This window comes from Pseudophryne corroboree, chromosome 6 (genome assembly GCF_028390025.1).
Source record: "Pseudophryne corroboree isolate aPseCor3 chromosome 6, aPseCor3.hap2, whole genome shotgun sequence".
Lineage (NCBI taxonomy): Eukaryota > Metazoa > Chordata > Amphibia > Anura > Myobatrachidae > Pseudophryne > Pseudophryne corroboree.
Genome location: NC_086449.1, coordinates 358,043,207 through 358,058,431, shown reverse-complemented (window position 1 = coordinate 358,058,431; position 15,225 = coordinate 358,043,207). Strand labels below are relative to the sequence as shown.

Here is a 15,225-nt window from a genome sequence, read left to right as displayed (position 1 = left end):
TATCTATTTGTGTAACATAAATGGGGAACATCTGTGCTAGTACTGACACTAAATGCTTTGCAAGCGCAAGACTCCTTTTTGCACTTTTTTTTAATGACCTTTAGGGCTCAAGTGCATGTAGCAGCGTCTATTGGCAGTCGCTTGTCTGCAACTTTTACAGAAATATAAATACAAACGCGTCCCCTTTAATACATCCATGCAGCTGCATGTGCAGAGTCTGAGACACCACCATTTAGTGTCTTTGCACACTGTAATACATGCTGGTGCATCGTTATATGCCAACATTGGCTGCACAAGCCTTATAGCTTCTGCAGTTTCTCCATCTGACGATAGCCTCCTTTAGTGTTCACGTTAGACTGGTTTAGCAGCCCCTTTAGGGCACCCTGCTGAAACAGCCAGCCACTGCTGCTGCAGGGTGAATAGATGCATCTATTCACGTTGGAGCTTGGGGGAAGCCCAGTACCTCTGTAGGTGCAGGGCATGCCCCCAGTGATGCCGCAGGGTTGTGGCACACCCCACTAGTGACATATCAAGATGGGGCACGCCCCATCAGTGACATCGCAGCTGGCACACCCACATCAGTGAAGTTGAGAGGACCAGCTCCACCCCTATTAGTGATGCCTTCCCCCTCTATGGCCGTCCACTGCCCCTTTTCGTGCATCTGCCCCTGGCTTACCGCCGCCCTGCTCATTTACATTACTAGTGGGAACACTACTCCTATGCCTGATCTGTGAATGCAACCGTTTGCACTGACACCCCAGCGACACTCCCATAACACACCCTTTGAATGATCCATTTTTGCATGTGTTTCTAGCCACTTCCCAGTTGCTTTGTTCCAACATTTCTGATACTGTCTGTCTCGATCGCAACAGCGCCTTTGTGTGTACACGCTGTACAAGTATTTCGAAATTTAGTAGTTGCAAAATATTGCTTGGCTACATGAACACCAGCATTGCCTGTGGTTCACGCCCTTAAAGTCTTCTTGCACTAAAATAGTTTATTTATTCATTAACAGTTTCTTATATAGCGCAGCATATTCCGTTGCGCTATATAAAATAGTTTCATGTTCAATCCTGTGTACACATCTGTGAGAAATGTCCATTACAATACATTACTATTTTGCCAATAAGAGATTGTATTGGTTTTATCTTGTTATTTTCATTTGGTCTAATCCCCACAGAGTGCCCTCTCACCCTTGCTGCCCAGCTGGACGGGGGAGCAGAGCTGGTGAAAGTTCTGCGAAGTGGTGGTGCACACCTGGACTTTAGAACACGTGAGGGGCTAACTGCTCTGCACAAAGCAGTGCGATACCGCAATCATGGCGTACTGATGGTGAGCGCTATTTGTGTACTGCGTGTGTACTGCGTGCGTATGAATACACTATTTCTATTTACTTGTTTACTTCTGCCTTTCCATCTCCTTTCACATCCTACTGCATCCACATGCAAAATCTCCTTTCATCGGGCACTCAGACTCTCTTGGATCTAGGCGCATCTGCAGACTATAAGGACAGCCGTGGCCTAACCCCACTTTATCACAGTGCAATGGTAGGGGGAGATCCATACTGTTGTGAACTACTGCTCCGAGACTATGCCAGCCTTGGCTGTGAGGATGAGAATGGTTGGCAGGAGATTCATCAGGTGAGACATCTTACTCAGGTAGGAATATTGCTGCTTTTTGCAAATTGCACACTGGGCAGGAGTTGCAAAAAACTCTGGAGAAGAAATCTTATCATTGTGTCTGTAGCCAGACTGGTTGCAGATCTGATTGTTTGGCAGCAATTCCAAATAAATGTGTCCGAGATGGGTAGTCAGATAAAGGAAAAAGACTCCAGTTTTCTTCCTGGAGGCTCCAGGCGTGAGGACCAGTTTATCTCATACAGTCTTCTACACTGGTGGTATCTGTAGGGTTATTGTAGGGGAGGGATGATCTGTGGCAAGAGTTCATAAATCTTATTAAGTGGGTAATAATATTTAATCTGTTTGTTATTTTCTATTTGTTTGCTTTTTTGTCTTGACACTTATCTGTAGTATTTCTCCTGCTTTCACTGCTTCACTCCTTTTCTGTCCTTAATCTCTCTTTCTCTGGCTCCTGCTATATCTTCTTCTATCATCCTGTATCAATCCCCTTTTCACTGAATTTCTGTAATACCAGTGACTGTTGTTTCACTAGACATATTTTTCATATTGCATATGTGGGTTTTGCTAATTTAGTGGTGTCTCTTGTCAGATCTTTCCTCACCATACTGGATTTGGCATACATTTAATTTTACAATTTGGGCCTCTTGGCTGTCCTTCTTTGGATCACTGTAAAGTTTTGGCTTCTCTTTATTACTTGCACTCTGGGTAGCTCACGCAGAGTTAGGTTTACACCTTATTAGTATTGCGTACACCCACAGGAAAAGGCTTACGGCTATGTACATATGCAGATTTAGTACTTGCACCTCCTTGTGCTTGGGGAGGTGAATAGGGTGGGACGGGGCATGCAAAGGCAGAACAAGTATAGGAAGGCATATTTGCATAATTACAGACTGAGACAGACCTGCATAGAGAAACATATACAACTGTTGTTAGCTGTTCTGATGCAGCTGCTGCTGCTGATCACATCTGATTGGCTAATAGGTTCTTCCTTCATTGATTGTACATGTACAGTGCATCCGGAAAGTATTCACAGTGCTTCACTTTTTCCACATTTTGTTATGTTACAGCCTTATTCCAAAATGGAATAAATAATTTTTTTCCCTCAAAATTCTACACACAATGGTGGTCATTCCAAGTTGTTCGCTCGCTGCCGATTTTCGCAGTGCAGCGATCAAGTGAAAAACGGCAAAAATGCGCATGCGCATGGTAGGCAGCGCGCATGCGCTAAGTACTTTCACACAAAACTTTGTAGATTTACACAAGCTCTAGCGGTTTTTTCATCGCTCGAGTGATCGTAGTGTGATTGACAGGAAGTGGGTGTTTCTGGACGGAAACTGGCTGTTTTCAGGGAGCGTGCTAAAAAACGCAGGCCTGCCAGGTAAAAACGCAGGAGTGGCTGGAGAAACGGGGGAGTGGCTGGCCGAACGCAGGGCGTGTTTGTGACGTCAAACTAGGAACTAAATGGACTGAGGTGATCGCAGTCTAGGAGTAGGTCTGGAGCTACTCAGAAACTGCAGGGAATTATTTAGTAGCAGTTCTGCTAATCTTTTGTTAGCAATTCTGCTAAGCTAAGATACACTCCCAGAGGGCGGCGGCCTAGCGTTTGCAATGCTGCTAAAAGCAGCTAGCGAGCAAACAACTCGGAATGACCACCAATACCCCATAATGGCACTGTTTTTGTCTGTCACCTCTTAATGATATGTCCCAAACTCTGAGCCATCTCTAATCCTTGTGTGTTTCTCAGGCATGCCGGTATGGACATGTTCAGCATCTGGAACATCTTCTATTTTATGGAGCTGACATGAGGGCACAGAATGCATCGGGGAACAGCGCTCTGCACCTTTGTGCACTCTACAACCAGGTGACATAAATTAGCAGACATCTATTCTGTGGTGTTTGATGTACAGTATACTGCTTTATGTGGCATGCCTACTGTTGCTTAGTGCAGTGGTTCTCAACTCCAGTCCTGGAGTGCCACCAACATGTCATGTTTTGTGGATTTCTTTAATCATGCTCAGGAGAGTTAATCTTATTTTAACATACAGACATAGAATTTGACAGCAAACAAGAACGACTTGGCACATCTATTATGCCCATGTACACGCACACATTTACACACTAGGGTTATTTTTTTGTTGGGAGCCAATTAACCTACCAGTGTATTTTTTGCAGGTGGGACAGATATAACATGTGCAGAGAGAGTCAGATGTGGGTTGGGTTAGTATAAACTGAATTCTAAATACAGGTTGAGTCTCCCTTATCCAAAATGCTTGGGACCAGAGGTATTTTGGATATGGGATTTTTCCGTATTTTGGAATAATTGCATACCATAAAGAGATATCATGGTGATGGGACCTAAATCTAAGCACAGAATGCATTTATGTTTCATATACACCTTATACACACAGCCTGAAGGTAATTTTAGCCAATATTTTTTATAACTTTGTGCATTAAACAAAGTGTGTGTACATTCACACAATTCATTTATGTTTCATATACACCTTATACACACAGCCTGAAGGTCATTTAATACAATAGTTTTAATAACTTTGTGTATTAAACAAAGTTTGTGTACATTGAGCCATCAGAAAACAAAGGTTTCACTATCTCACTCAGAAAAGTCCGTATTTCGGAATATTCCGTATTTCGGAATATTTGGATATGGGATACTCAACCTGTAGCAGTATAAAAATTAAGCAGCCAGTATTTACCCTGCACAGAAACAATATAACCCATCATGAATGCGGTTCAGTGAACTAGACCAATACCGCTGAGTATACACTTCTTGTTACTACTGTCTTTCACATAGGAGCAGGCTATTTCTTCCCAACAGCCGGAACACTCTGCACTGCAATACAGCATCAGGGTTTCCTGTACAGCATTCCGGAAAGCAGAAGCATACTCCTCTCTAATGATGCCCACACACGATGCGATTCTCGCATGCTATGTGATCTTTTTAGTCCAGATAGCATCTCGTCTAGTTCACATCGTACGGTGTTTAGTTTCCCTTGCGATGCGATGCACGCTCCCGTGTAGTCAATATTGCAAGACAGTATAGTATGTGCAGGCAGGTATTTCTAAACTACATTGCATACATTACACATTGTAGTGTGGAAAAATTCGGGTTTAGTTCAAATCGCATGTAGTTCAAATAGCTTACCATTAAAGTACAAACCTTATAGCACACATAGTATAGCTCAAATTGCACCTAGCACAGATAGCACCGTGTTTCGGCACCATCACATTTCAAATCAGGGTTGGAATAGGTTGTCTCTCTCGTCCTGTATTCCATTTACAAATCCGTTTTCTCGGATTTGAAAGGCATAATCTTCATCGACTATTTGGAAAAGGGAAGAACAATCACAGGGTAGTGTTATGCTCAATTATTGGGCAGATTCGACGACGCATTGTAGAGAAAATGGCCTCACTTGGCGAAGAAAATAGGAATTTAATTACCTACCGGTAAATCCTTTTCTCATAGTCTGTAGGGGTTTCTGGGAATCCATTTAGTACCATGGGGTATAGACAGGTCCACTATGCACTGGCTCCTCCCTCTATGCCCCTCCTACCAGACTCAGTGTAGGAAACTGTGTCCGAGGAGACTGACATACTGAGAGAAGGATAGATAAGGAAAGTGGTAAGATTACGAACCAGCACACGCAGAACAAGAGGAAAGCAATGCTAAACAACTTGAAACATTAACAGCAGCAGCTGAACCAACCAGAATACTTAACTAAGTAACAGTGCAGGTAGAACGAAGCATCGGGCGGGCGCCCAGTATCCCCTACGGACTACGAGAAAAGGATTTACCGGTAGGTAGTTAAAATCCTATTTTCTCTTACATCCTTGGGGATACTGGGAATCCATTTAATACCATGGGGAAGTACCAAAGCTCCCAAACCGGATGGGATAGTGCTGAAGTTCCTGCAGAACTGATTGACTAAACTGAAGGTCCTCAGAGGCCAAAGTATCGAACTTGTAAAACTTTGCAAACGTGTTTGAACCAAACCAAGTAGCTGCTCGGCAGAGCTGTAAAGCTGAGACACCCTGGGCAGCCGCCCAAGAAGAACCCACGACCTAGTAGAGTGGGCCTGTACAGATTTTGGAACCAGCAATCCTGCTGTGGAATAAGCATGCTGGATAGTTAGCCTGATCCAGCATGCAATAGATTGCTTTGAATCAGGACACCCAATTTATTGGGATCATAGGGAACGAACAGCGAGTTGGATTTCCTGTGATGTGCTGTTCTCTTTGCATACATCTTCAAATCCCTCACAACATCCTAAGACTTTGAAGTAGCAGAGGCATCCGTAACAGCCGGAACCACAATAGGTTGGTTGGTGTGAAACGCGGACACCACCTTAGGAAGAAATTGCTGACGAGTTCTGAGTTCAGCTCTGTCCTCATGGAAAATTAAGTAGGGACTCTTGTGAGACAACGCCCCTAGCTCTGGCACACGTCTTGCTGAAGCCAAGGCCAACAGTGTAACGGTCTTCCACGTAAGGTACTTTACGTTAACCTCCTGTAGCGGTTCAAACCAGTCCGATTGGAGGAACTGCAACACCAAATTGAGATCCCAAGGTGCCCTGGGGGGCACAAAGGGATGCTGGATGAATAGAACACCTTTCAAGAACATCTGGACCTCAGGGAGAAGAGCCAATTGTTTCTGAAAGTAAATGGACAAGGCCGAAATCTGGACTTTTATGTAGCCTAGACGTACACCCACATCCACTCCCGACTGCAGAAAAAGCAGGAGATGTACCAGATGAAATTCCACCGCAGAATATTGTCTGCTCTCACACCAAGAGACATACTTCTTCCATATACTGTGGTAATGTCTAGATGTTACCCACTTCCTGGCTTGGATCATAGTGGGGATGACCTTTTCAGGAATCCCTCTCCTGGCTAGAATCAGCCGTTCAACCTCCATGCCATTAAACGTAGCCGTGGTAAGTCTTGATAGATGAATGGGCCCTGTTGCAGAAGATCCTCACGAAGAGGTAGAGGCCACGGATCTTCAATCAGCATCTCGAGAAGATCCGCCTACCAGGCCCTTCGAGGCCAGTCCAGAGCAATGAGGATTGCTTGAACCTTTTCCCTTTTTATTGTCTTTAGAATTCATGGGATCAGAGGAAGTGGAGGAAACACGAACACTAGCTGGTAGGGCCGCGGAGTTGTCAGAGCATCTACCGCCACTGCTTGTGGGTCTTTCGACCTGGAACAATACCGCTTGAGCTTCTTGTTGAGTTGAGAGGCCATCATGTCGATCTGTGCATATCCACACTGATGTGTCAACCACCATAACACCTCCGGGTGGAGGCCCCACTCCCCAGGGTGCAGGTCGTGTCTGCTGAGGAAGTCTGCTTCCCAGTTGTCTACTCCCGGGAATGAAGACCGCCAAAAACGCCATGGCGTGTTTTTCCACCCAGGAGTATTCTTGACACCTCTGACATTGCAGATCTGCATTTCGTTCCGCACTGTCGGTTTATGTACGTTACTGCCGTTACATTGTCCGACTGGACTTGAAATGCCTGATTCTGTAGTAGAGATGAGGCCTTTAGAAGGACGTTGTAGATTGCCCTGAGTTCCAAGATGTTTATTGGAAGGACGACTTCCCGACTTGACCATCTTCCTTGAAACTGCACCCCCTGGGTGACTGCTCCCCAACCTCCGAGACTTGCGTATGTGGTTATCAGAATCCAATTCGATGTGAGAAGTCTGTAGCCTCCACAGAAGGGAGATCCTGGCTCTTGGCGACAGACGGATCCTCTGGTGCATGTAAAGATGTGATCCGGACCATTTGTCCAATAGATCCGGCTGGAAGGGCCTCGCATGAAACCTTCCAAACTGAAGCGCCTCGTTAGAGGCCACCATTTTCCCCAGAATGCGAATGCACAGATGCACCAACATCTGGGTTGGCTTCAGGACAACCCGAACCATCGACTGGATTACCATAGCCTTCTCCAAGGGAAGGAACACTCTCTGAGACTCTGGGGTAAATTTACTAAGGTGGGAGTTTTTTAGAACTGGTGATGTTGCCCATAGCAACCAATCAGATTCTACTTAACATTTATCAAGCTGCTTCTAGAAGATAATAGATAGAATCTGATTGGTTGCTATAGGCAACATCACCAGTTCTAAAAAAACTCCCACCTTAGTAAATTTACCCCTCTGTGTCCAGTATCATTCCCAGGAAAGGAAGCCTCTGTGTCGGTACCAGGTGAGATTTTGGTAAGTTCAGATTCCACTCGTGATCCAGGAGTAGTTTGGTTGAGAGGCCAATGCTGTCCAACAACCGCTCCCTGGATGTTGCCTTTATCAGAAGATCATCCACGTAAGGAATAATGTTCACTCCCTGTTTGCGGAGTAGAAACATCATCTCTGCCATCACTTTGGTGAACACTCTCGGTGCCGTGGAGAGACCAAATGTCACGATCCGGGTATCTGGACGCCATTACTTACCCTTCAGATGCCTCCTAAGGCTGGCTCAGCGTTCCAGGACCGGATCCCGCTGTTCCTGAGTTTCCACATGCAGAATGTCAGAGTGGTGATTTCATCAGCCGCGGCCTCCGCTGTGCCCGCGTGGTTAAATGTGCGCTTGTCAGTCTGGCGTCTCCTGTCTCCTGTGGCCGGCGTCGCCATTACTGTTTCAATTCTCACATGGATTACAAACCAAACTTCCCTCCAAGTGTCTGCATGGGCGCAGCCATCTTGGATTTTGTCATCTGATCATTTCCACCAATCTGCTGTCTGTATTGTTGATTTGCATAATTGCCTAGCCAACCCCTTCCTTGCTGCAGGTATAAGTAAGCTGTGCCTGAGCAAGGAAGGCGTCAGTGCTTTGGTTGTCTAACCTAGTTCCAGTTTGTCTCTCTCCTGTGGTTGTCTTCCAGGTTCCAGCTCCTGTCTCCAGACTTCTGCTATAGAGACCCGCACCAGCATTCCATCTGCGGTGTAGCCTGACTCTCCGATCCATTCTGGACTCACCTGTTTCCAGTTACAACAATCACCTGCTTCCAGCCCAGCTTCCAGCAGTGTACAGCTTCTCTTAAAGGGCCGGTGTCCTTTCTGCAGTTTACCACTCTCCACCGGTATTATTATTTCACCGCTCTCAAACTCCAAACTTCATTATCAATCACCTGCTTCCAGCCCAGCTTCCAGCAGTGTACAGCTTCTCTTAAAGGGCCGGTGTCCTTTCTGCAGTTTACCACTCTCCACCGGTATTATTATTTCACCGCTCTCAAACTTCAAACTTCATTATTATTTCATCGCTCTCAAGTTCTTTTATTATTTAACTGGTTCCAGCCAGTATCCACTCCGTACCAACAACAGTCTGGTTCCAGCCAGTATCCACAGCAGCCGTTTTACCTTCAGCAGCCCAGCCTTTCCTGGAACATCAGCTGGTACGATCCTGGGTTCTCTCCATTGCTGCAGTCAGGCCTGGTAAGGACTTTCCAACTAGAAGATTATAAGAACTGTCTCACACTACCAGTGCCTGTGGCCCTTGCCACCCTGTAGTACCCAGGAATTGTATTTATCCTCTGTTGACTTTTATGTTTCCTTTTACTGCTGCTGTGTTACGGAGTTTGTCATAATAAACATCATTGACTTTTATCCTGGTTGTCGTGGTCACGCCTTCGGGCAGTTATTCTACATGTTACTTACATGTCTGGGGGTCTGATACAACCTCCCAGGTTCCGTTACATCTCAGCCCCTACAACTGAGGCTGCCTCCCGTCAGCTCAGGCCCTCAGTTGTGACAGTAAGCACTGACCTAATGAATCCAGCCGGAGACCAGGATCAAGCGGCCAGGCCGATGCAAGAACTGGCAGCCCGACTTGAACATCAGGAGGCTGCACAGGGCCACATCATCTGCTGTCTCCAGGATCTCTCTACACGGCTGGATGGGATTCAAACAACCCTCCGTGGACCTGGCACGTCCGGTGCGTCCACTACAGTAACACCAGCTGTAACCCCACCCACCTTACCCATTTCCAGTCCACATCTTCATCTTCCAACGCCAGCAAAATTTGATGGATCTCCAAGGTTCTGCAGGGGATTTCTCAATCAATGTGAAATCCACTTTGAGCTTCTACCTGGCAATTTCTTCAGTGACCGTACCAAAATTGCCTATATCATCTCCCTTCTCAGTGGCTCAGCCCTCGACTGGGCATCACCTTTATGGGAGAAGTCTGATCCCCTGCTATCCTCCTATACTGACTTTGTAGCTACATTCAGGCGCATCTTCGACGAGCCAGGCCGGATAACATCTGCTTCATCTGAGATTCTCCGTTTACGCCAGGGAACACGTACTGTGGGACAGTATCTTATACAGTTTAAAATCCTGGCATCCGAACTGGCATGGAACGACGAGGCCCTGTATGCTGCATTCTGGCATGGCTTATCAGAACGCATCAAGGATGAGTTAGCTACCAGAGACTTGCCCTCTAAGTTGGATGAGCTAATTTCTCTTTGCATGAAGGTTGATCTACGTTTCAGAGAGAGAGCAACCGAGCGAGGAAGATCATCTACTTCTAAATCTTCTGCTCCTCCTCCTCGTCAACCATCTCCATCCAAGGATGAGCCTATGCAAATTAGTCGTTCCCGTCTATCTCCCGCTGAGCGCCGAAGACGTCTCTCTGAGTCTCTCTGTCTCTACTGTGCAGCTCCGTCGCACACTATCAATGCCTGTCCCAAACGTCCGGGAAACTCCAGATCCTAGCTCGCCAAGGAGAGGGCCGGCTAGGAGTAATGATCTCCTCTCCATCTCCTCATGACTGTAACCTCCCAGTGTCGCTCCAAATTGCTCAACGTTACAGGAACGTCATTGCCCTCCTTGATTCCGGAGCAGCTGGGAATTTCATAACCGAAGCTTATGTTAAACGGTGGTCCCTACCCACCGAGAGACTGTCCTCGTCCATCTCTTTGACTGCCGTGGATGGCAGCAAGATTTTTGACGCAGTCATTTCCTTAAGGACTCTTCCAGTTCGTCTGAGAGTGGGAGTTCTTCATTCTGAGTATATTTCTTTTTTAGTGATTCCAAGAGCCACACATCCAGTGGTTTTAGGCCTTCCATGGCTCCGTCTCCACAACCCATCAATTGACTGGACGACTACGCAAATACTGGCATGGGGTCCCTCCTGTGCTGAGACTTGTTTAGCCAAAGTTCTTCCTGTTTGTTCTTCCTTCCCCAGGTCATCTGATGTTCCGCCTCCTCCATATCAAGACTTCACGGACGTGTTCAGTAAAGCCTCTGCTGATATCCTTCCTCCTCATAGAGAATGGGACTGCCCAATCGACCTCATTCCAGGGAAGGTTCCACCGCGAGGCCGAACTTATCCGTTGTCTCTGCCTGAGACACACTCCATGGAAGAGTACATCAAAGAGAACCTGGCGAAGGGTTTCATCCGACCATCTTCTTCTCCAGCCGGCGCAGGCTTCTTCTTCGTTAAGAAGAAAGACGGTGGTCTGCGTCCGTGCATCGACTACAGAGGTCTGAACGACATTACCGTCAAGAACCGATACCCTTTACCCCTGATTACCGAGCTCTTTGATAGAGTTAGTGGTGCAACTATTTTCACAAAGCTGGACTTGAGGGGTGCCTACAATCTCATCCGAATCCGTGAGGGTGACGAGTGGAAGACCGCCTTTAACACCCGTGACGGACATTATGAGTACCTCGTCATGCCCTTCGGATTGAGCAACGCTCCAGCAGTCTTCCAGCACTTCGTGAATGAGATTTTCAGGGACATTTTGTACCGCCATGTCGTGGTTTATCTAGACGACATCCTCATCTTTGCTAATAATCTCGAAGATCATCGTTTCTGGGTAAAAGAGGTTCTTTCCCGTCTCCGTGTCAATCACCTCTATTGTAAATTGGAGAAGTGTGTGTTTGAAGTTAAAACCATTCCGTTTCTAGGTTACATTGTGTCCGGTTCCGGACTAGAGATGGATCCTGAGAAACTCCAAGCAATCCAGAATTGGCCTATACCCTTAAGCCTCAAAGGGGTCCAGAGGTTCTTAGGGTTCGCCAATTATTATAGAAAATTTATACGAGACTTTTCCACCATCGTGGCGCCTATCACTGCATTAACCAAGAAAGGTGCTAATCCGTCCAAGTGGTCCGAGGAAGCTACACAGGCCTTTCACCTTCTGAAGCAACGGTTCATCTCTGCACCAGTTCTGAAACAGCCCGACACCGACTCTCCTTTTATCTTAGAGGTAGATGCCTCCTCCGTTGGAGTAGGAGCAGTGTTATCCCAGAGGGCCAAAGATGGACATCTACATCCTTGCAGTTTCTTCTCCCGGAAGTTCTCCCCAGCTGAGCGCAACTATGCCATTGGCGATCAGGAGTTGCTAGCCATCAAGCTCGCTCTGGAGGAGTGGAGATACCTGTTGGAGGGAGCTTCCCACTCAATCACCATACTTACCGACCACAAAAATCTTTTATATCTCAAAGGCGCACAATGTCTGAATCCTCGTAAGGCCAGATGGGCACTTTTCTTCTCTAGGTTTGACTTTAAACTCCAGTTCTGTCCGGGTTCTCAGAATCGTAAGGCCGATGCCCTTTCCCGCTCATGGGAGCAAGAAAATGAGTCCGAGTCTGCAGACAAGCATCCTATTATTAATCCGTTGGCATTCTCCACGGTAGGGATGGACTCTACGCCTCCACCAGGGAAAAGTTTTGTTAAGCCAGTTCTAAGGAAGAAGCTCATGCATTGGGCCCATGCTTCCCGTTTTGCTGGACATACAGGCATTCAGAAAACCCTTGAATTTATTTCTAGGTCCTACTGGTGGCCAACTCTGAAGAAGGACGTTATGGAATTTATTGCCTCCTGCCCAAAGTGTGCCCAACACAAAGTCTCCCGCCAGTCGCCTGCGGGGCAACTGGTTCCATTATCTGTTCCCCGTCGACCTTGGACCCATTTGTCGATGGACTTTGTTTCCGATCTACCTATCTGCAACAAGTTTAATACCATCTGGGTGGTAGTTGACCGGTTCACCAAGATGGCACATTTCATCCCTCTCACCGGTCTTCCGTCAGCTTCCAAGTTGGCTCAAGTGTTTATACAAGAGATCTTCCGACTTCACGGTCTTCCTGAAGAGATCATCTCGGATCGTGGAGTACAATTTGTAGCCAAATTTTGGCGAAGTTTGTGTCAAGCCCTCCAAGTCAAGTTAAAGTTTTCCACGGCTTACCATCCTCAGACCAATGGTCAAACCGAGAGGGTGAATCAGGACTTGGAGGCCTTCCTCCGTATATATGTGTCTTCCTCTCAAGATGACTGGGTTCAACTCCTTCCTTGGGCCGAGTTCAGCCACAACAATCAATACCATTCCTCATCTTCTTCTACACCATTCTTCATTAATTATGGATTCCACCCTAAAGTCCCAGAATTCCAACCGCTTCCCGCAACTTCTGTTCCAGCAGTGGATGTCACCTTGCGTCAGTTTTCAAATAACTGGAGGAACGTCCGCGCAGCCCTGCTTAAAGCCTCATTCAGGTATAAGAAGTTTGCCGATAGGAAGCGTAGAGCGGTTCCTGCTCTCAAGGTGGGTGATCGTGTGTGGCTGTCCACGAAGAATTTGAGGTTGAGAGTTCACAGCATGAAATTTGCACCTCGCTACATCGGACCCTTCAAGATTGAACAAGTCATCAATCCTGTTGCCTACAGGTTACAGTTACCATCCTTCTTGAAAATACCCAGGACATTTCATGTTTCTTTGTTGAAACCGCTGATCCTGAATCGGTTTCATTCCGCACTTCCTCCAGCTCCCAAAGTTCAGACTCAACGGGGAGTCGAGTACGAGGTGGCCAAGATTTTGGACTCACGTTTCCGTTACGGTCAGTTACAATACCTCATTGACTGGAAGGGCTATGGTCCTGAAGAACGCTCTTGGACCAATGCCTCAGACGTCCATGCTCCTGCCTTGGTCCGAAATTTCCACGCAAAGTTTCCTTTAAAGCCTAAGAAGTGTCCTGGGGCCACTCCTAAAGGGGGGAGTGCTGTCACGATCCGGGTATCTGGACGCCATTACTTACCCTTCAGATGCCTCCTAAGGCTGGCTCAGCGTTCCAGGACCGGATCCCGCTGTTCCTGAGTTTCCACATGCAGAATGTCAGAGTGGTGATTTCATCAGCCGCGGCCTCCGCTGTGCCCGCGTGGTTAAATGTGCGCTTGTCAGTCTGGTGTCTCCTGTCTCCTGTGGCCGGCGTCGCCATTACTGTTTCAATTCTCACATGGATTACAAACCAAACTTCCCTCCAAGTGTCTGCATGGGCGCAGCCATCTTGGATTTTGTCATCTGATCATTTCCACCAATCTGCTGTCTGTATTGTTGATTTGCATAATTGCCTAGCCAACCCCTTCCTTGCTGCAGGTATAAGTAAGCTGTGCCTGAGCAAGGAAGGCGTCAGTGCTTTGGTTGTCTAACCTAGTTCCAGTTTGTCTCTCTCCTGTGGTTGTCTTCCAGGTTCCAGCTCCTGTCTCCAGACTTCTGCTATAGAGACCCGCACCAGCATTCCATCTGCGGTGTAGCCTGACTCTCCGATCCATTCTGGACTCACCTGTTTCCAGTTACAACAATCACCTGCTTCCAGCCCAGCTTCCAGCAGTGTACAGCTTCTCTTAAAGGGCCGGTGTCCTTTCTGCAGTTTACCACTCTCCACCGGTATTATTATTTCACCGCTCTCAAACTCCAAACTTCATTATCAATCACCTGCTTCCAGCCCAGCTTCCAGCAGTGTACAGCTTCTCTTAAAGGGCCGGTGTCCTTTCTGCAGTTTACCACTCTCCACCGGTATTATTATTTCACCGCTCTCAAACTCCAAACTTCATTATTATTTCATCGCTCTCAAGTTCGTTTATTATTTAACTGGTTCCAGCCAGTATCCACTCCGTACCAACAACAGTCTGGTTCCAGCCAGTATCCACAGCAGCCGTTTTACCTTCAGCAGCCCAGCCTTTCCTGGAACATCAGCTGGTACGATCCTGGGTTCTCTCCATTGCTACAGTCAGGCCTGGTAAGGACTTTCCAACTAGAAGATTATAAGAACTGTCTCACACTACCAGTGCCTGTGGCCCTTGCCACCCTGTAGTACCCAGGAATTGTATTTATCCTCTGTTGACTTTTATGTTTCCTTTTACTGCTGCTGTGTTACGGAGTTTGTCATAATAAACATCATTGACTTTTATCCTGGTTGTCGTGGTCACGCCTTCGGGCAGTTATTCTACATGTTACTTACATGTCTAGGGGTCTGATACAACCTCCCAGGTTCCGTTACATCTCAGCCCCTACAACTGAGGCTGCCTCCCGTCAGCTCAGGCCCTCAGTTGTGACACCAAATGGCAGGGCCTGGAACTGGTAATGACAGTCCTGCAGTGCAAACCGTAGATAAGCCTGATGAGGCGGCCAGATCGGAATGTGAAGGTACGCATCCTTGATATCCAGAGACACTAGGAATTCCCCCTCCTCCAGACCTGAGATCACTGCTCTCAGAAACTCCATCTTGAATTTGAACACTGGTAAGTACGGGTTCAATTACTTGAGGTTTCAAAACGGTCTTATCGAACCGTTCGGTTTCG

General features: G+C 47.0%; 1 protein-coding gene across 4 annotated transcripts in view; it reads left to right on the top strand.

Annotated features, from left to right (window-relative positions):
- SHANK3 (SH3 and multiple ankyrin repeat domains 3) overlaps positions 1 to 15,225 on the top strand; it is a 691,108-nt gene that overhangs the window by 366,011 nt on the left and 309,872 nt on the right. For all 4 annotated transcript variants that reach the window (XM_063926631.1, XM_063926630.1, XM_063926632.1 and 1 more), the window contains exons 7-9: positions 1,181 to 1,332; positions 1,473 to 1,640; positions 3,385 to 3,501. In XM_063926631.1, the coding sequence (XP_063782701.1) occupies positions 1,181 to 1,332; positions 1,473 to 1,640; positions 3,385 to 3,501 (437 nt within the window). The remainder of the gene's footprint in view (positions 1 to 1,180; positions 1,333 to 1,472; positions 1,641 to 3,384; positions 3,502 to 15,225) is intronic.